Raw genomic sequence first — 21,256 nt, forward strand, 5'->3', positions numbered from 1 at the left:
TTGTACAAAGTTGTAGATGATAAGCATGACTCTGTTTTGATAGACTTTTGGATTGTTATTAAAACGTACTGTCTTTTCACTCAATACTAGTTATTTCATATGTGTTTCGTGCTATTTATTCAAGCTATTTATATAGTTATTTATTTACTAAACTAGTTAAGATAAATACTTATTTGCCCCACTTCTTGTGTTGTGGTGGTAAATGTGTTGTTATTACTTAAGAAATACAATGGTTCAAGTCTCACAAGTAGGAAAAAAAGATGAAGAATACAAATTGAATGTTAAAAAAAAAGATAATTATTTATTTAATGTCATTTATTTTTAGTAAATTGTGAATAGATAAATAAACGTCGTTAAGCTATAGCTCAACTGGTATTGAAGGGAAGTGAATATTTGAGTTGTAGGCTGCAAGGTCTCAAATTTAAATTGTCAATTGAGTTTTACCATTGACGGTTGTTTTCACCTTAAATAGAAAATGATGGGCCTAAGTCACACATAGCTGTTTGTAATCACAGACATATAAGATCACATTTAATTATCGGGTTATCTTGAATAATCAGAATTTATTAATCATCCATTAAAAAACAGGCAATGAGACAAATAAGCAAGTAATCTAAAGTCTAAAGTCGGGTATCATCCCAACAATTATGGGGTGGCATGAGAATTTAGGTAACACTAGTAGGGGAATATTGGTGGTGGGGTCGGGAGTGAATACCGAGGGGCCAACAAATATTCTAACTTGTCATTATCTGTCAGACCAAATAAACAAACAATCATTCATTCCACTCAATCTTCCTTGGATCCTATCATATTATATAATTTTATATTCATAGGTTAATTACATAAACAAACTATGTGATTTCGGTAGTTGCATGTTTAAGATATGTAATTATTTGAACACTAACTTTAACTTATATCAAAAAGATTCTTTAAAACTTTTAAAATTATATTATACCCATTGAGAAACACATTATTTTTGTAAGTTACTAAAGAATAATGAAAAATATACAATAAACTACCCCACCCACCCCCTTCTTCTTTCTTCATTATATTATGATTTATGAAGGTTTCTAACATGGAGGTAGCTAGAGGAGAGGTTGAAGCCATAATACTCTTTGGCATTTTTTTTGTTTGCAAGAACATGTTTGAGTTCTAGAGAGATTAGATTCTTATAGTTAAATGTAGCTTGTTTTCTTTGTGGATAAGAAACTTGATTTTCTGTCTTTCCATCTCTTGTTTTCAGAAGAATGTATATATCATTATTCTATGATGAATTGAATTTTAATAATTTAAACTGTCATTTAATATTCAATAATAATCCATATTGATATGACATTACTAACTTAAATTTTCTTTGCCAATAAAAACCCTAACTATAAGACAAATAAGATTGATGGAATTTTATCCAAATTTTAATTAATGTTGTACATTATTCTCAAACTGCATAAATGAAAGTTGGGGCATACGTGGTCACTTTCCATTAGAAGCTAGTGATCAGATTGCCCTTGGTTTCGAAAATGAAAGGGCATGATTATCATTGATTGATCACATTTACTGTATGAATAATTATCGATTTATCCTATATAATTTTGAATTTGAATTATGAAAGTTTCTGTGTACCTTATACAATAGTTATAAATACATTTTTTTATCTATGTTACCCTTTCTTCGCAATGAACTCAATCATACATCATTTTAAATTTGAAAGGAAAAAAATCCATTAAGAACAACTAAAGTTCATATATATATTCCGTTTAGGTCACCTGATATGTGACAAATTAACATCTTATAAAAAATTCAGAACATATGTTGAAGAAGCTTGGCTATAGTTGGACGAAATATTCTGTTTCACTATCTTTTATTTGATCAAAACATGCTCTTCTATTATTAAAGATTTAAGTACAATTTACAAAACCAATAAATATTGAAGAAACACTAGATAATTTGGTTTGAATTTAGTTATGGAGGTGGGGACAGTTCGCATGATCTATAGTCTATACATATGTTGGGATTGAGTCAGGTTTGTTGACTGGTCAAACAATATTATTAGTCAAAGAGAACAATGACACAAAAGTGAAAAGAGGTGAAGAAAAAATTTATATATACACATATATAATATGTTTATAACTTTATATATAATATAGAGAGAGACTGTAAAAGGCCCTGGAAACTGTAAATAAGATTGAATTAAGAGAACATCTTCTTCACATAGAAACTTCTTCAGCTTTGTCTCATTTTCAAATATGGACTTCTCACTTTATTTTCTGACAATTATGTCCCTACATCTTCTCATGCTTCATTCCTTTTTATCCTATATAGTTTTTTAATAAGAGTTTTATACAAGTTATTATTATTTGTTAATTAGAACTACATGCCGGTTGATACAAGGTTTTAATTTCAGTTTCTATACTGATGGTGTAGGCTCATGTGCAAATTGGAGTGTTAAAATGGTAGCGTAGGCGGGTTGGCAGGTTGAACTGCAATACATACAAACATATAAGCTACGAGTGGCCAATACAAGAATTTTCTTTTGAAGGCGAACGGGCTAGGTCATATTAGAAAAAAAAACACGAAGATAAAATAACGTTAAGCTATTTATAATTAAAAATAGTAAAACACAAATTTATTAAATACAAAAAAACAAATGTTGTCTGCGTGTTTTCATCAGTAAAACACAAATTTATTAAATGCAAAAAAACAAATGTTGTCTGCGTGTTTTCATCTTTTGAAGCATCACTTACATCTTCACTAGTAACATTTTTTTATTTTTTGAAGCATCACTTACATCTTCACCAGTAACATTTGCAAGTCCGTCTTTTTCTATGACACAAATTATTTGGGTTCAGAAAATATCAGCAATATGGTTGTGTAAACACGACTTCATACACGCTTCATCCCCGAAAAGTATCTATCATTGGTTATGGTTGTAGCATGCAAAACCAGTTCTAGATTAATATAATTAATGAGACAAAATGATAATGATAAGATAGACGTTTCCCTGTTTCCACCATCACTTTAGCATTCAAGGACAATAGGTCATGTTTCCTTTTGATTTGAGAGGGGGCCGGGTTTCTTTTGTGGTGGTTGTTTTCCTTTCCAATCATATGATTGGCTAGTTAGTTTTGTAATCTAGTAAATTTGTACTTTCTGAGCTTTCTACTCATCTTTTATCAACTGATTTGTTTTGTTTAAGATGGTTTCTACGGTTTAAGAACGCTTTAGCTTAATGTTGGAGAGATGATAAACCACAAGTCTATATATATTCGGAAGTTCCATATAAAATGTGTAAACTTCAAATCAACAAGCTTATATCAGTTTAATATTTTAAATTTTATCCTAATTAACATTTTAAATGAATACATTCAAATATAGGCCCACATATCGGTTTTTCAAATACCCAGTTCCGGGTATGGAATCGGGTTCGAGTATGACCGGGTATTGTCAATAACCGGGTCGGGTTCGGGCGGGTATTGTCTTTAAAAACCATACCCTATGCATTAGGTTCGGGTATAGAACCGGGTATTTGAATACCCTATTTTCGGGTATTGAAAAAAAACCTATTTTCGGGTTTTTATGGGGCTTTTTTCCGGGTATAGATTAGATTTTTTAAAATGTTGCACTTTTTAGAGGTATTCTTAGGGTATTTTTCGGGTATAGATCGGATATTTAAAAAACCTAGTTTCGGGTATTGGAAAAAACCGGGTTCAGGTTTTCGGGTATAACCGGGTACAAATCGGGTCCGATTTCGGGTACGAGTTTTGCTACTGAAATGCATACCCTATCCTATCCATACCATACGAGTAGTGTAGGGTAGGGTACGGGTATTAAAACCTGGGTATAAAAAAACCCGATACCACATTTTTTTTAGTCCGGTTCCGGGTTCGTTTTTTTTTCACCTCTATATTCAAATATATACTTCAATGCATATGTCTGGACTCTGGACTAGCAGTCTTTGGGCCGCTATTAGTAGAAATCGTCACGACCCAATAACATAAAGGGCTTAATTCTGCCAAAGTGCCAATAACCAGTCAAAGCACCATAACAACTTATGCAATTTAGCCCCATTTAGGAGTTAGGACTGCCGATACGATAGTTACTTAGTATATAAAAAACACGAAAATATAAACGAACAAAGTTTATTGTTTGTCTTGGTTAGGGAAATGAAGTTATTTATGTTTGTTTATCTTAATTTGTTAATACACTAAACAAACACATATAATACATGGATAGACATTAACTTATATACAAGCGTTAAGAGAAGGACGTTCAACACAACCAAATTTAAGTAGAGTTTCAAAAACAGTTATGATACACAATACGTCTCACTATATCTGCAGAAAGAAACCGTAATTTACAAACATCAATGAACGTTCACAAATGTAGAAAAACAATCGAGACACGCCACAAAAGATGCTTTTTATATATGATTTTTATCAAATAAACAAACTGCTCGTCAAATAATTCACTTAGCGTTCGGTTCATTTACAGTCCCTCGAAATCTTTGAAATGCTCATTCCATTCATATAACTAATGACCAAACTATGAGAACCAAACATATGATTAATTTGCAATTTCATTCCAAGAAACCAAACACGACAATTCCAAGATACATAATACAAGTAAATAGTAACATAAAACGACATCACTTTGTTCCTCTTAAACTTACTATCAATCCCAAAATCTCAACACGGAGAGCCGAAACCTTTTCATGAGTAACCCGTTCCTCAACTCGTGCAAACCACAAATCCTCATTTTTCGTCACATCACTAACAAACCACTCACATATTTCCTTTGCAATGGCTAAAACATACAAACCACAATCATAACCAGTCACTTGTTGCGGGCTGGACTCACATTCCACATAACGTGTACCAGAAACACCTATATACGAACCAAGCGATCTACAAAGACGTTTTGCATAGTTCTTGTTCATACCTCCATTACTATCGTGATGCACAAACACATTATTGGTTCTCTCAAATGCAAGTAAGCTCCAGTGGCTGCCGCCTTCTGCCACCGCCACGTCATCATTGTTGTTAACGGGGAAGATTATAAGGTCTTTTGAGGGTAGGTTTAGGGGTTGGATGGAATCTTTGAGGCTGTCGATGTCAGGACAGTTCATTATCCAGAAAGCAATTGAAGGTGGGACGAGTAGGACGTGTTCTGAAGGATGCGACGAGGAAAGATAACTGAAATAAAACTCGATTATACGGTCGTTAAGAAAATATGGACCGTTTAGAATCGTTATATCAGACTGCCTGAGCACGACATCGTTGTAACTCAGGATTTTATCATCAGCTGAGGATCTTGGCATGTTCAGATGCTAGTAGTATTATAATATCGCACCTGGTTAATAAAAATAATAAGCATAAATCGCGCCCGATCATGATAACAATAAGAACAATAATAAGGTTGAAATTTGTAACATCCGGCTTCTCGTGCCACTAATATTGTCCGCTTTGCTCACGAAAAGCTCACGGATTTGTTTTTGGTTGTTCTTCTTAATTCACATAATTTAAGTTAAGCCCACAAGGTGTTTGATGAAATGCCTGACAGGTGTTTGAAAGTAACAATAACTTAAGAAAAACTTCTAATTCATTTACTAACAAATATTGTTGGAGTACTACAGATTCAAGGCTAGTGTCATAAGTTTATGTGTTGCATATTCATTGTAATTTGACGAAAATGAACAAAATCAAAATTACAAACTCACAAACACACATTCGTAGCAACTAACAATAACAATAACAATAACAATAACAATAACAATAAAAATAACATGAATCTGACAAATTGACGGAAAATTAGGGATTACAAAATTAAAAGGCGAAGTAAAGAAGTTAGGGATACCAGAGATCTGTGGAGACTGAGAACGCAGAGTACGATTGAGAGACAGGTTCGTGGTTGGATGAGGGTGGTCCGTGGTTGTTGAGTGCAGGTTCCGATTGAGGCTATTGAAGTAAAAAATTGAGCCTCGGGAAAAATATTTTGGCATTTTAACAAGTTTTGTTGAGGCTAAACAATTTAATTTTCAAACTGGGTAGAAACTCTATAAAATAATACACCTAAAACCATCAAAATTTATAAATTAAAAGAGTTATTAATTAATTGATAAATTAATAATTATTAATTTATATATTAATTAATATTTTATTAATTTATAGTATAATACATAGTTTACAAACACCTTTCAAGCTTCCACTCAATTATTGTATACAATGCATGTATATCAAATGAACGACCCAATTTGAAAGAAACCTTCAATCTCTCACCTTATTATGCTTCTTGTGTTCAATGTATCACTTTATGTACATTAAAATATTTTCTATATAAATACAAGATCAAAATAGGTTAACACAAACACCAGAAGTTCTTACCATGCTAGGAAAATTAGAGACGAGATTCAAGGGGAAATTGATTTCAACAAAAAACAAAAGACAATTGAGTCATTTTTCAAGAAACCTTCATAAATCATTCATGTAATATGCTATATATATAAGGAATTATTAATTTGTATTTTATATGGAGTCTAAAGAAATTATCAAAAATGTATTGTCTTATAATTTTAGCGAATTATTAATTTAGCACCCTATCCCCGAGTCGGGACCGGCAAAAAATATTATCTTAGAGAGTTTATTAAATAATCGAGTTTCTATTGTAGTTATAATTTGGGTTATGTAAAAAATTACATAATGTATAAAAATAGGCCTAAACGGCGACTAGAACCCACAAACTTTTGGTTAGGAGTCGTACCTCTTTGCCACTAGACCAAATTTGTTATTATGTAATTGTGTTTAAACATTAAATATACATATCATTTTTCATAAAAATACATATAACTTTGAAAAAAATATATTTTTTTGGGCCTAGCGGATAGTTGGACCTATGGCTGTCGTCCGCTCTGCCCCATGCCATGGCCGACCATGTATATATCTATTTTTCTTGGAATTTGTCAGGTGTGAATAATTTCTAAATATTTCATATTTTTACACTTTTTATAGTTTAAGCGTAAGAAAACCTTTTCGTATGGATTTCGTGAGAAGAACAATAATAGTCGTTTGTATAGTGGCAAGGCCGGTAGGTGTGAGCATTGGGTCTTACCTAATAGAAACGGAAGAGTCTGATATGTACCTGTTTAATGATAAAACAAAGTCCTAGAGGGGTTTTACAGGTCTAATAGCTGATTCTAGCATTGGGACCAGGACAGGCCTTGATGAAAGATGGGCTTAACAAATTGTATTTAAACAATCAACTTTTTGAGATATTTGTTCGGTATTTACAACGTTGTTTAAAAATTACGAGAAATACTTGTGCAAAAGAAAGTGTTTATTCACATTCGCTATAATTCAATAAAGCCCAAATTGGATATTAGAGCATAGTTAATACCAATAAAACTTGCAAAATCAAATTGGATATCCGTGTTGAAGATTGAAAGATAATCGACGAATTAATCTTGAAGCTTGGAAGATGATAGATAGGGTTGCGTTGTTGAAACAACGAATAATAATAACTTTATTAATAAAGGTTATACCCGGAGTCGTAGGAAGGTCTTTGAAGGAACCGGGACCCAACCTTTTTTAACCATAAACGAGTTCTGGTTTGACGGGTCTCGTGGGTTCTGCAGGTCTTGCTCGGTTTATGCGGACATTTACAAAAAGTCCATAACAAGTGTAAATTTTAAAATTATTTGCAACTTGCACACTCAACCAAATAAACCATTAGTTGTCCCCATATTAAATACAAACTTTTAAGTTGTTATTTATGGAATTAATTATAACTTATAGCACATTTTCTTTATATGTAAAGGTGATTTAAGAAACTAAAATAGATTAGAATATCCACAATAGATGTTCTTAAAAGATTTTTAAGCTCATGGTATTTTTAGATCATTTTTAGCTTTTGTAGTTTTTGGATGTTCTCCGATAACTCGTGCATGCATAAGGATGACCTCAGACTTATTATATGCGAGAGAACAAAGTATAAATGCTTTCTTTCATATTATTTTTGTTTAAGCCACGAAAATTACGACCAAAATATGTAGTTACGCTAAGGCGTTAACCACTTGTTTTTAGGCTTCCAATTTCCAAGATATATTATAGCTTATAAAGAAAACGAGTTATTTAATAATTTTCCAAAAAAGCATCCAAAAACGTGTTAATGGAAAATGAGTAAGATTATCATTGTGGCAAAGTAAACGGTTTCTTTATAGGCGCATAAAGCAATCCAAAGCCAAATATTACAACTCAATAGACGGTTAACACACTGAAAACACCACACACTAGGCATATTATAGATCCGGAAAGTACTGCACGCAATATGAATTCACAGATCTAGCATTATTCAATCGGTATTTGATTGAGTTTTAGTAATAGTAACAGGAGTCAATTAGGTTAGGATATAGTTATTATTATGGAATGGTTCAGGAATTTGCCGGAGATGGATCTGATGCGGTCCGAGAAGATGACGTCCGTACAGTTAATCATTCCGGTTGAGTCGGCTCACCGTGCGGTTTCGTATCTCGGTGAACTCGGTTTACTTCAGTTCCGTGACGTATGATTCTGCTTCCAATTCAAATTTATTTGTATAATTATTATATGTTTATGTGAATGTGTATTATATGTGTGTGTATGGATAGCTGCATTGATCTGAATGGTTACTGAATTGCTGATATTGAAATTTAGGTTATGTTATCGGTTATGCTATGAATTTATCGTATATTATTGTAATTTTGAACTAATTGATAGTTTGATACTATCTATAGTGTCTGGGAAGCTCAAAATTGTTACTGTCTAATGCTAATTTGGTGTAACTCTAGCATTATTGTTGTAGAATTAAGGTAAATGTCAAACAGTATCGCAGGTGGTAGACTTATAGGGTGCTAGAAGGTTTAATGATGTCAGTCCCTTTGTATAGTTCAAGCTTAGAGTAACGGAAACAAGTATGATGCAGGTGATTTCACATAGGTGTTAGAGTGGATCAAATGTTTTCTGACATGTTCTGCGCATTCTAACCTTTTAAGTTGATACTGAAATGTTCTTTGAGAGGCTTAACATGTGTGACGTAAGGTTTAATTTGTTGAATAGATTTTGTAGGGTGGAGTAGTGATCTCTGAGAGTAGGTTGGGAGGGTTTAGTTAACAGCTATTGTTTATGAAGCGGACTTTGTGTGAGGTTCTGTTTAAGTGAACTCGTGTGCAGTCAATGTAAAGCTAAAATAGGAATCTGATCTATGGACGTTATAGCTTAATAAATGTTTAACTAACTTATGTTGAGGAGTTGATGGTTTGCTGATCTATGGATAACATCCCAGACATTATAAAGGATAATCTTGATATGGTTGATGATTCAATCTTGAGTTAACTAATGCGCTATTTGGAATTATGATAACCTATCTAAATTATATGTAAAATGACAAAATAAGTTTCAGGAAGGTGGAAATATTATGTCATGTCATCGATACAGTCACATGATTTATACAATGGTTGAGGGGTCTATGACAGTTGAATATGCTCTTTTGAGAATAGTGTACTTGACAAGATTTTGAAGCTTTTAGAGTGGCACAATGTTGAGGGTATACTGTATACTTGTCTTTTTCTCACACATACTTTGTTCTCTGTAGTCTGTCCTTTGTTTGATAGGGGCTAGGTCTTGCTAAAGAGCTAATTAGTCTTATGGTCCTGATAAATAAATGTGAGATAGGGTTATATTATTTTGAAGGAAACAAGAATCTTGTAGTAAAAATAAGCTAATTAGAATTTTTAAATGAATTTGATTATATGTCCTCACTGATATCAATCAATCAATCAATCATACCCAGTGAAGTCCCACCAACAGCAAAGCTATAAGTAGGGTCTGGGGTGGGTGGGATGTAGGCACACCATACCTCTATCCAAAGGGATAAAGAGGTGGCTTTCAGAGAGACCCTCAGCTCTAAAGTACATATGTATGAAGCAATACAAAGGAAATCAAAGTGCAACAGTAATATATAAATATTAATAATACTACTAATAATAGTAATAATAATAATAATTCTAATAATATATATATGTAAAGAAAATATCATTCTGGTGTGTGACCAAAATAAGGAAAATAGGAGCCCTAAGGTATTCCTTTCTCCCTAAAAATCCTTAACTTTAAGTCTACTTCTCCAATAATTTCTATCCTCCACCATGTCCTCGGAGAGGTTTAGGTCTATCAAATCACGCCCAATCCTCACTGATATCAGATCAAATAATAAATTCCATTCCATTGCAGTAGTGCTTGACATTTTTTTCAACGAGATCCGTATATATTTTTCTCTAATTCTGTATATCGGTCTCTTCTCTTTGGAAGTTTGATCTTGTAATTTATGTATATTGTGTTCAATTCTATATTATCAGAGTACAATTTTAAATTTCACTGTTTTTATCCACTTAGTTTCTCCTTTTATAATTCATGTAATTTTCTAATTTACTGTTTTTATATGTCTTTGCAGTTAAATGATGATAAAAGTCCATTTCAAAGAACATTTGTTAATCAGGTAATGATTATATCATATCTGTAGCTGGATCACTTGTTAGTTTCTTCATGCAGTGTTATGTTTTTGGTAGTGGTTTGTTTTATACTATTGAATGTTTTGTCATGTAGCCAAATCTCTTCCGTAGATGATGGTTCTTTGCAATCTGGATCTTGTTTTATGTAATCTTTACATACAGTGTTTTTAATTTGTTGTTACAACCACACCATGATGCATATAAATCAAATTGTACCTGCAAACAAAAGGCCTAAATGTCTTGCTTTATATCACAATTGTAAAGTAAGGTGGTTTAATTTATGTTTTTCTTGCATATTGTGCCATGATGTTAGGTAAAAAGATGTGCTGAAATGTCACGAAAGCTTCGTTTTCTCAAAGATCAGATACACAAGGCTGGTTTACTAGCTTCTGATCTTCCTGCACTGAAACCGGATGTCGACTTGGAGGCATTAGAGGTCTGCCCTTTCACCCTTTACAAGCTTATTGAGAAAATATAAGAATGAAAAAAAGGAAAACAAGATCACATCCAGCATGTTTTTAGTATAGATAACATAATTTGCTTCAGAATTAATTTATTTGTTTATTTACTTATTTATTTTTTTGTGTAATCGCAGGTACAACTTGTTGAGCATGAACATGAACTTACAGAGATGAATGCTAATAGTGAGAAACTACAACAGACATATAATGAGCTACTGGAGTTCAAGATGGTGCTGCAGAAGGTAGGTTTTGCATAATGCTTGTTTTCATAATAAACTTGCCATCTAACTTGCTATAGTTTACTTTTATGCTTGTTTTTATTACGCACAAAACTCATTTGTTGTGAATATTGAGTAAAGGCATCTGGTTTGACTGTTTTCAAGTTTTTATGCTTTCAATTGTATCGTATGGTAAATTGCAACAATTGCTCTTGGTCAAAATGTTTATTAGTATGATTATTCACACATTATTAACATCTCTAAAATTAGATTCTGAATATTATCATGGTATCTTTAGGCAGGAGGCTTTCTTGTCTCAGGTAAGAGTTATGAGACTGCAGAAGGCACAGAACTAGATGAGAATGTGTACCCTAGTGATTATCCAGATTCAGTCTCCTTACTCGAGCAGGTAAAATCTTGTGCACTTTTGCGTTTTGGGGTTCTATCATGTATTCATGTGTATATAAAATTTGTTACACAGGCGACACAATCGGGACCGTCAAATACATCTGGTCTTAGATTTATAAGTGGCATTATCGCAAAATCTAAGGTCTTATTGTTTGAGAGAATGTTGTTTCGTGCAACAAGGGGGAATTTGCTTTTCAATCAGGCGCCTGCGGATGACCTCATCATGGATCATATATCTTCTGAAATGGTTTGTTCACCTCTTTTTCTTGCTCTCTATGGCCATAAATACGAAAATACATGTACACAGTTATTATTCTACTGGTTATTTACACTTCATATGCTCATAAATCTCTATTCTCTGACTAAAGGTGGCAAAATGAGCGGTTTGTATGGGTTGTAAAGAGTCAATACATGTAGGCTTGTAAAAGAATTTGTTTGTTATTTAATCGAACAAATGAGAACACAAACAATTAAACAAACGAGGTTTTCTTGTTCGCGTTTGTTTGTTAAGAATGTGAACGTGTTCATGTTTGTTTATGTTCGCTCGCTTACAGTGTAAACGAATGGTTCACAAATGTATAGAACAAACATAATTGAGACAAATTAAAAGTAAATGTGAACAATTGGGCCTAAATAGTTACTTAAGTTAAATTTTTATGGGCCTAAGCATTTAAATGGATATATTAACGAACGCAAATGAATGAACTGAAACAAATGTAAACCAACAAACAAACGTAAATGGATGAACATAAATGAACAAACATAAACGAATGTTCATGAACATAAATGAATGAACGGGGCATGTGTTCATGTTTGTTCGTTTAAGAAAATGATCTAAAAATTTTGTTCATGTTCTTTCGTTTGTTAAATAAATGAACATAAATGAGCTTCCGGTTGAATGGTTCATTGAACGTTCAGTTCGTTTACAGGCTTAAAAACATGTAGCTCTTTCAGCACGGGTGAAAACGGGTTATGGGTCTTGTTTGTTTGTTTTGACAGTTGACCAAACACTTTTCTTAGTTCACTTTAACTTAATAAAACTATGCGCTAAATATGATTACAAACGTATTGCGTTGCAACAATTAAATACAACTTTAAATGAAAGTAGTGTAGGAGGTTGTATACATTTTAAATACACTTGGGGCGACATTTGTCTCATTCAACCCGTTTGACCCATTTCTTTTTAGCTAAATTGTTTTGTTTGACCCATCTGAAACTAACCCAAGTCGACCCCTTCGCAAGTTAATGAGCTGAAATCGCCACATGTAGTTTTATCTTTGTCATAGGATGTTACTAAGTTGATTGTTTCGCTTATACCCTTTCGCAGGTTGAGAAAACTATATTTGTAGTGTTCTTCTCTGGAGAGCAAGCGAAGACAAAAATACTGAAAATCTGTGAAGCATTTGGTGCAAACTGCTATCCTGTTCCAGAGGACCTAACAAAGCAGGCTCAAATAACACAAGAGGTATGTTTTCAAATGTATTGCTTGTACTTCCTTTTAATATCAAATTCATTTATTAACCTATCCTTTTGCTGATTTGCAGGTTATGTTACGGCTCTCTGAATTAGAAACCACATTAGATGTTGGAATCCGCCATAGGAATGTTGCTCTTCACTCCATTGGGGTCCATTTAACAACATGGATAAACATGGTAAGGTGTGCTTATCGTTGTGTCTTTGTATGTTAAACTTTGATATTATATGCATCTGTATATAAGTTGATGATGTTGTAGGTTAAAAGAGAGAACGCCGTTTTTGATACATTGAATATGTTAAACTTTGATGTTACAAAGAAGTGTCTAGTTGGAGAGGGGTGGTGCCCTATATTTGCTAAACCCCAGGTATTTTGTTTGCATTGCTTTACGCTTTTAAAAACCGAACAAACACGAAAATGAGATTTTCATGCTCGTTTGTTTAACTTTAACCAAACAAACTATCAGACACGAACAATTAAACGATCAGAGTTTTTTTTGTTCGTTTTTTAAGAAAATGAATGTGTTTGTATTCTTTTATGTTTGTTTGTGAACAATATAAACGATTAATTTACAAACGAAAACGAACACAAATGAACATAAACGGATTAACGGACTGAACTAAATGAACATAGATGACGTAAAGTAAACGTAAACATCAATCTACTGCGCCTAAAAAGTTAATAACATTTTACCAATACTATAATGGGTGATATTTTAATTCATAAAACTAGACTACATTATAATGGACCTAAAAGATTAGAGGAATATTCAAATGGACTTCAACAAACGTAAACTTGTAACATAAATGAACCAACAAGGCATGTGTTCATTTAACCAAATGAATAAAAAGTGTTGCCTGTGTTCGTTCATTTATTAAATAAATGAACTTCCCGCTGAACGGTTCACTGAATGTTCGGTTCATTTATAAGCCTAATTGCTTCTGCTTATTAAGTAATATTTGATTTTTTTTCTTCCAAAACGTATTAACTCTACTTATTACTTTCTATTTACTGGATTATGTTATATAATACATTAGATTCAAGAGGCACTTCAACGTGCAACTTTTGACAGCAGCTCACAAGTCGGCATTATATTTCATACCATGGATCCTGTTGAGTCACCTCCAACATATTTCAGGACCAATACATTCACAAATGCTTATCAAGAAATTGTTGACGCCTATGGGTAAGCATGTTTTAAATCCAATTATGTTTTAGCATCAGTTCAGTATATATTCAATTATTCGTACTGCAAATAGTTTTTTCTAGAATGATGCTCATAAAAGACTCCTGTTATTGCTGCAATATTAATGTAGCAACCCATCTGCATGTAAACGAATCGAATGAACACAAACAGAGCATGCTCATGTCTGGTCGTTTAACTTTAACCCAACAACGACCGAACATGACAGTTAAACGGACAAGGTTGTATACTTTTATTGTTCATGTTCGTTCATTAAGAGTGAATATTTTTGTGCTTGATTATGTTCATTTGTTAATAGTATTCATCAACAATTAATGTAAACAAACAAACTCAATTGAACATTAAAGAAAAAATAAACTGACGAACATAATTGAACGTAAACGAACGAGACATGTGTTCATGTTCCTTTGTTTAACTAAATGAACAAAACAAATTGTTCATGTTCGTTTGTTTGTTAATAAATGAACATAAACAAGCTTCCCGCCGAACAGTCCGTGAACATGTCATTGAACGTTTGGTTCATTTACACACGTCTACATGGAACTGAAAATTCATCTATTTTGGTTTATATTAAGATTGTGTTTTGTGTGTGGGAGTTGCTGATATATAACTTCTATTCATTGCAGTGTTGCTAAATACCAGGAAGCCAATCCAGCAGTTTATACTGTAATTACTTTTCCATTTCTTTTTGCTGTCATGTTTGGTGATTGGGGACACGGAATATGTTTATTGTTGGGTGCGTTAGTTCTCATAGCTCGTGAACGGAAGCTTAGTTCTCAGGTTTGCATTTTTAAATTCCCTTTCATTACGTGATCTGGTACTTTAAACTTGAAAAGATTATTAATATATTTCCACCTTCTGAATCTTCATTTCATTGTTTCTTGCAGAAACTTGGGAGCTTTATGGAGATGTTATTTGGTGGCAGATACGCGCTTCTTTTAATGTCACTATTTTCAATCTATTGTGGTCTAATATACAACGAGTTCTTTTCGGTTCCTTATCACATCTTCGGTAAATCCGCTTATAAATGCCGCGACGCGTCATGCGGGTATACATTTACATGTTCAGATATTATATAATCCTGTCAGCTGTCACTGACACTAAACAACAATTTTCTGTTTTATCGACAGTGATGCGTATACAGTTGGTTTAATCAAATACCGTGATGCGTATCCGTTTGGTGTAGATCCTAGTTGGCGTGGTAGTCGTTCAGAGCTACCGTTCTTGAACTCGCTTAAAATGAAGATGTCTATTTTATTTGGTGTTGCACAGATGAACCTTGGAATCATGTTAAGCTACTTTAATTCAATTTTCTTCAACAACTCATTGGATATCAGGTTTATATCATATTATGTAACTTTAAGGATCTATGACATTAGTTAGTTAACTAACTGGTGTAAATGTGTCAGGTATCAGTTTGTGCCACAGATGATATTTTTAAACAGTCTTTTTGGCTATCTTTCACTTCTGATTATCATAAAGTGGTGCACGGGTTCTCAAGCCGATCTTTATCATGTGATGATTTATATGTTCTTGAGTCCGTTTGATGATCTCGGTGAGAATGAGTTGTTTTGGGGACAAAGGCCACTTCAGGTACAGCTTATTGTTTCTTTTATCATTGATCCGAGTTGTTTTGGGGACAAAGGTGTTAGGATTAAACGCACACACGAAACTGAACACGACACGAAAGCAATAAACGAACACGAGGATTTAACGTGGTTCGGTCTAAACTGACCTACGTCCACGGGTGGCAGCTAGGTATATCTTTATTGAGTGACAAATATTACAAGTACATAATGTTGTTTATATAGAGACTGAACTAGGGTTAGTAAATTATTATGCAAGAAATCTAAACCGGGCCGGGCTTGGGCCCGACCGCCCACACCCGTCTCCTCTTTAGACTTCATATAATAAACCGGGCCAACAAGGCCTACGAACCCAACAATCTCCCACTCGGAGGCCTTGAGTACTCTCGTCTGCACTCCTGATTGTACTTCTGTAATCTGAACATTAAACTTCTTCTAGTTGCCACCGCCTTCTCATCAATTAACCTGAAGGCCCGTTGAAGCTCCCCGGAGCTCCAACACGTCAGTCACGGCTGAAACTGCCCCTGACCCATTCTCTGTCCCTACCGGCTCCCACTGTAACGAACTACCGGATCCTGAGATAACCTGAGAACAAACACTCTCCATATTCAGCAAGTAATTCACTGGAGAGACTTTTACAGCTGGAATACTGGTTTTCTTAATCCACTGTCGACCTGGAACTGTAACTGAAACACGACCTGTGCTCCCACTGTCACGATGTCCCCCAACTGATTTAACCTTCCTAGCTCGTTCATCCTGAATCTTCACTTTGGCTCTGGGTTTGTTACTTGCAAAACGAACCTTCTTCTGCCCACGAGATTCTGTGAACCGGATTTTGTATTTCACCAAAACTGGATCCACTCCTTTCGATGACATATCGACCATATACAACGAACCCATTTTCTTGCCACGAGCAACAACGAGATTCCCTTTGACTACTTTCCACTGCCCATTCCCGAACTTAACATCGTGCCCTTGGTCATCCAACTGCCCAACTGAAATCAAACGTTTTTTCAAACTTGGAATAACCCTCACGTCTTTCAAAGTCCAAGAAGTACCGGCTGAAGTTATCAAATCAACGTCTCCCATACCCGTAACCTCTAAAATATCATCATTCGCTAGTCGAACCTTTCCAAAATCCCCAAATTTAAGATTCTTCATCGTTTCACTACAGTGAGTGGCATGAAACGATGCACCAGAATCCATCACCCAAGCATCAACGCTACTCTCAACACTACAAACCAAAGCCTCATCACTACTGACCCCGTCATCTGTGTTGTCTTCTGTAACGTTCACCTCTTTCTTACCATTCGGACACTGATTCCTGAAGTGTCCTTTCTCTTTACAACCCCAACATTCAATATCCTTACGAGTCTTAGACTGACTCCTCTTCCTGCTCCCACTGCCTCGCTGTTTTCCCCTACCTCTACCTTCTGTGACTAGCATATTGCCTGATGATTCACCTGAACTTCTGCGTCTTGAATCTTCTCCCAGAATCAGATCTCGAATCCCATCGAAAGTAATATTTGTAGACGAACTACAAACTGCAGTCACTGTTTGCGACCAACTGTCGGGCAAAGAGGATAATAACAAGAGGCCTTGAACTTCATCATCAAACTTAATGTCAACTGACACTAAGCGGGACAAGATCGAATTAAGATTATTGATATGAGTTGTAACTGACCCACCCTCTTTCATTCGAGTTGTCACTAGCTCTCTGATAAGATAGACCTTATTCGCTGCCGAAGGCTTCTCATACATGTTGGATAGTGCGTCCATCATACCACGGGCTGTGGTTTCTTTCATGACGTTAAACGCCACATCTTCCGACAATGACAATGTAATACAAGCCCTAGCTTTCTTGTCTAACTTCTTCCAATCTGCTTCTGACAACTTTTCTGGTTTTTCATCCTCAAACACTACATCCAAGTCTTTCTGACAAAGTAGTGCCTCAATCTGCATCTTCCACCAACCGAACTTCTGTCCGTCAAACTTCTGTATCGAAACCTTTCCGTCTTCTGCCATAACAATGACTAAAACGAAAAACTGGATAAAAACAGAGACAGACACAACAATGGCACGAGCCTGAACTTAACGATTGTTCAACTGAACTTTGTTAAAAATCAACCTATTTAAACCGCAGCGGAAATACGAACTGTAAATCAGAAACTGAAATTTTAAACTGAAACGATAAAACCTGACAAACGCGGTTGGCAACTGGTTATCCGTTTCTTTAACGCTTCTTCTGACTTGACAACTGTTTTTCAACAAAAATAGGATCTTGATTCAAACTTTCATGTCTCGTACTATGCTTCACCGGAGCTGATCAGAAATAAATGTGAGCTGCTGTTCCAAATATATATTTTTAGGCTTCCAAAAATATGTTAACTTGGGCCACTGCCCTAGTTACGGCCAAAAAAAAAAGGAACAAACACCAAATTTTGGTGAACAAATGCTCCAAGCCAAGAAATTAAGCTTCTGGTCAAAGTGTGGTCACGCCACTTTCTTCCCAACAAAAAAGACAAAAAAACCTTATATTCAAACTCTTGTTATTTCTTGCAGAGATGCATGATGCTATGGATAATTGCTTTCGAAAAAAAAAACAGAACCCAACAACTACAACGAGCGCGACAGCGGCTGTTGTGGCGGCGAGAGTCGTACGGCGACGGCGGCGGCGGAACTCTAGCGCAGTAGGGTGGCGGCGGCGGCGTATACCCTAACGACAATCGGAAAACCGTAGCAGCGGCGGAACCCTAGCGCAGTAGGGTGGCGGCGGCTGGATGATTTGGCGGCGACTCGGCTGGTTCAACGTGTTCTTCGCGTGATCCGAACCTAAGCTCTAGATACCACTTGTTAGGATTAAACGCACACACGAAACTGAACACGACACGAAAGCAATAAACGAACACGAGGATTTAACGTGGTTCGGTCTAAACTGACCTACGTCCACGGGTGGCAACTAGGTATATCTTTATTGAGTGACAAATATTACAAGTACATAATGTTTATATAGAGACTGAACTAGGGTTAGTAAATTATTATACAAGAAATCTAAACCGGGCCGGGCTTGGGCCCGACCGCCCGCACCCGTCTCCTCTTTTGACTTCATATAATAAACCGGGCCAACAAGGCCTACGAACCCAACAAAAGGCCACTTCAGGTACAGCTTATTGTTTCTTTATCATTGATCCCAATAGGGCTATGCGTCTGGTTAATATCAGACTGAACCCGAACTAAGTTTTTAATATAATGAAAACTGAAGAGAAGGCCAGTGGTCTTTTCGGGTTGGGTTGGTCTCAGGTCAGGCCAGGACCAAATACGAAACTTTTGTTTCACATTTTGGTTTTTACCCGGATTGGATCCAAACCCAAATTCTCCCCAATATTTAAGACTGAAAATCGTACCGAATATGCTTAATCCGGTCTCGGGTTGTCCGGGCTCAGGTATTCCGGTTACTTGGTCCGACCTGAATCTTGCTCAGCTCTAGATCACATAGAATTAGACATGGAAGAATACCTAAAAAGAGAACTGGTCAAATGGGGTTGATCCTGTTAGAATTCAACCCAAAATTTATTTAACGTGTTAAACCTTCATAACTGTTCAAATCAAACAAAATAATTACCATCTTTATTTGACACACTAATTCTTAAAACAAAATTAGTTTTTCTAATTTGTATAATCTAACTGTACTTTCAAGTCCTAAGGGATTTCTAAGAATAGATCTTTGCAGATCCTATTATTGCTTTCGGCTCTTGTTGCGGTTCCATGGATGCTTTTTCCCAAACCTTTTATTTTGAGGAAACTTCATGCTGAGGTATGCACATCTCAAACATTTATTTAAATAAAACTTCAGATATTGTTTAGTGGTTTTGTCTCTTAATTTAATGGTTTTATCCCTTGATATTTTTTTAGAGATTTCAAGGTCGTACATATGGGGTTCTTAGGTCATCTGAGATAGATTTAGACTCCGAGCCCGGTTCAGCAAGGCATCACGAAGAAGAATTCAATTTTAGTGAGGTTTTTGTACATCAGATGATACATTCCATTGAGTTTGTGCTCGGTTCCGTTTCCAACACTGCTTCATACCTTCGGTTATGGGCTTTGAGGTACAACATTTACAAACCTTACTTTAGATAATATCACATTCAACATCTATTGTTTTTTAGCTAATAGCTTATTGTTATTTACAGCTTAGCTCACTCGGAGTTGTCCACTGTATTCTACGAGAAAGTTCTTCTCCTTGCATGGGGGTAATTCTTTTTAAAATTATAAAATACTCGCGGTAAATTCTATATCATTTATTATTCACTTAAATGAATTTGTAGGTATGAAAACATCTTGATACGGATTGTGGGACTCGTGGTATTCGCTTTTGCAACCGCGTTTATATTACTCATGATGGAGACACTAAGTGCTTTCCTTCATGCATTGAGGCTGCATTGGGTAGAATTTCAAAACAAGTTCTATGGAGGTGACGGTTATAAGTTTAAACCTTTCTCCTTTGCAGCATTGGCTGATGACGAAGATTAGTATAATGACAGTTTTACCATTCACTTTTCACCTTTCCCGGGTCAACATGGTCAATGCCCGTTCACCCATCACAGCATTCAAAGTTTTAAACACAGAGTTTTGGCTAGTTAGGGTTACATGACGTGTGTGCAGCCTGAATTAACATAGTTTTGTAGATACCCGGTCCGGATTCGTATGAACTGGGTGGTACCAAGGTGTTGTAAAGAGGGGATTCCTTGATATTGGATTGCCCCAAGGTATCAGTTCTTGTGTAGATATTCTATTCTGTTCTGGTCTTGGTTTCTGATTCTGGTAATGAACAGATTTACACAATTTAATATACTTTTCAAATAAATACAGAATTGAGATATTGCTATTTAAAATAGTTTTTTATATTTTTATTTGGGTTTATAAAAAACATGCGTTACACACGAACCCAGTATTGGTCACCTAATTTTGATAATCTAGTTTTTAATTTTATACCGGTTAATGAGCCAACTTTTAACTCAGCCCATGAAATCAAATGAGAAATATTAGCTAATTAGAATAAGAAAACCTTAGTTTGGCTTTCACATGTTTTGTTTATGCCATATCATTGTATGCTTTTTAACGCATAACACATGATATCATTATGTACATACAAAAACAGAAAAAGACAATGGATTTAACGACACACATGTGTATGGTATGATGGTACTCTACATATTTACATGCAATACCGATGATGATATTAAGAAATAGAGATACGTGGAAAAAAATATATATACTTTCTATTTATTTATATATCTACAATTACAAGGTCGGTGGGCATAATTGGTTGTACGCTATGCTCTTGAATTTGTAACCTCAAGCACGTGTTCCACTA

At 35.0% G+C, this 21,256-nt stretch overlaps 1 protein-coding gene and 1 pseudogene across 1 annotated transcript; one reads left to right on the top strand and one right to left on the bottom strand.

Annotated features, from left to right (window-relative positions):
• Positions 1–4,582: 4,582 nt before the first annotated feature.
• LOC143556644 (NEDD8-specific protease 1 pseudogene) lies at positions 4,583–5,314 on the bottom strand (annotated as a pseudogene).
• A 2,802-nt stretch (positions 5,315–8,116) lies between these two features.
• Positions 8,117–20,750, top strand: LOC143556664 (V-type proton ATPase subunit a1-like). Its single transcript, XM_077045932.1, has 18 exons — positions 8,117–8,550; positions 10,474–10,518; positions 10,845–10,967; positions 11,127–11,234; positions 11,509–11,619; positions 11,692–11,865; positions 12,946–13,083; positions 13,163–13,270; positions 13,352–13,459; positions 14,130–14,278; positions 14,923–15,076; positions 15,184–15,344; positions 15,427–15,633; positions 15,706–15,889; positions 19,613–19,696; positions 19,795–19,988; positions 20,073–20,132; positions 20,208–20,750. Exons 1-18 carry the CDS (start codon positions 8,410–8,412, stop codon positions 20,410–20,412), a joined length of 2,454 nt encoding a protein of 817 aa, XP_076902047.1. The 5' UTR covers positions 8,117–8,409; the 3' UTR covers positions 20,413–20,750.
• The last annotated feature ends 506 nt before the right edge of the window (positions 20,751–21,256 follow it).

The sequence above is a fragment of the Bidens hawaiensis genome, unplaced genomic scaffold (genome assembly GCF_021521415.1).
Source record: "Bidens hawaiensis isolate Kalapana, Puna unplaced genomic scaffold, B.hawaiensis_p1.1 tig00018666_1, whole genome shotgun sequence".
In the NCBI taxonomy this organism is placed as follows: Eukaryota; Viridiplantae; Streptophyta; class Magnoliopsida; order Asterales; family Asteraceae; genus Bidens; species Bidens hawaiensis.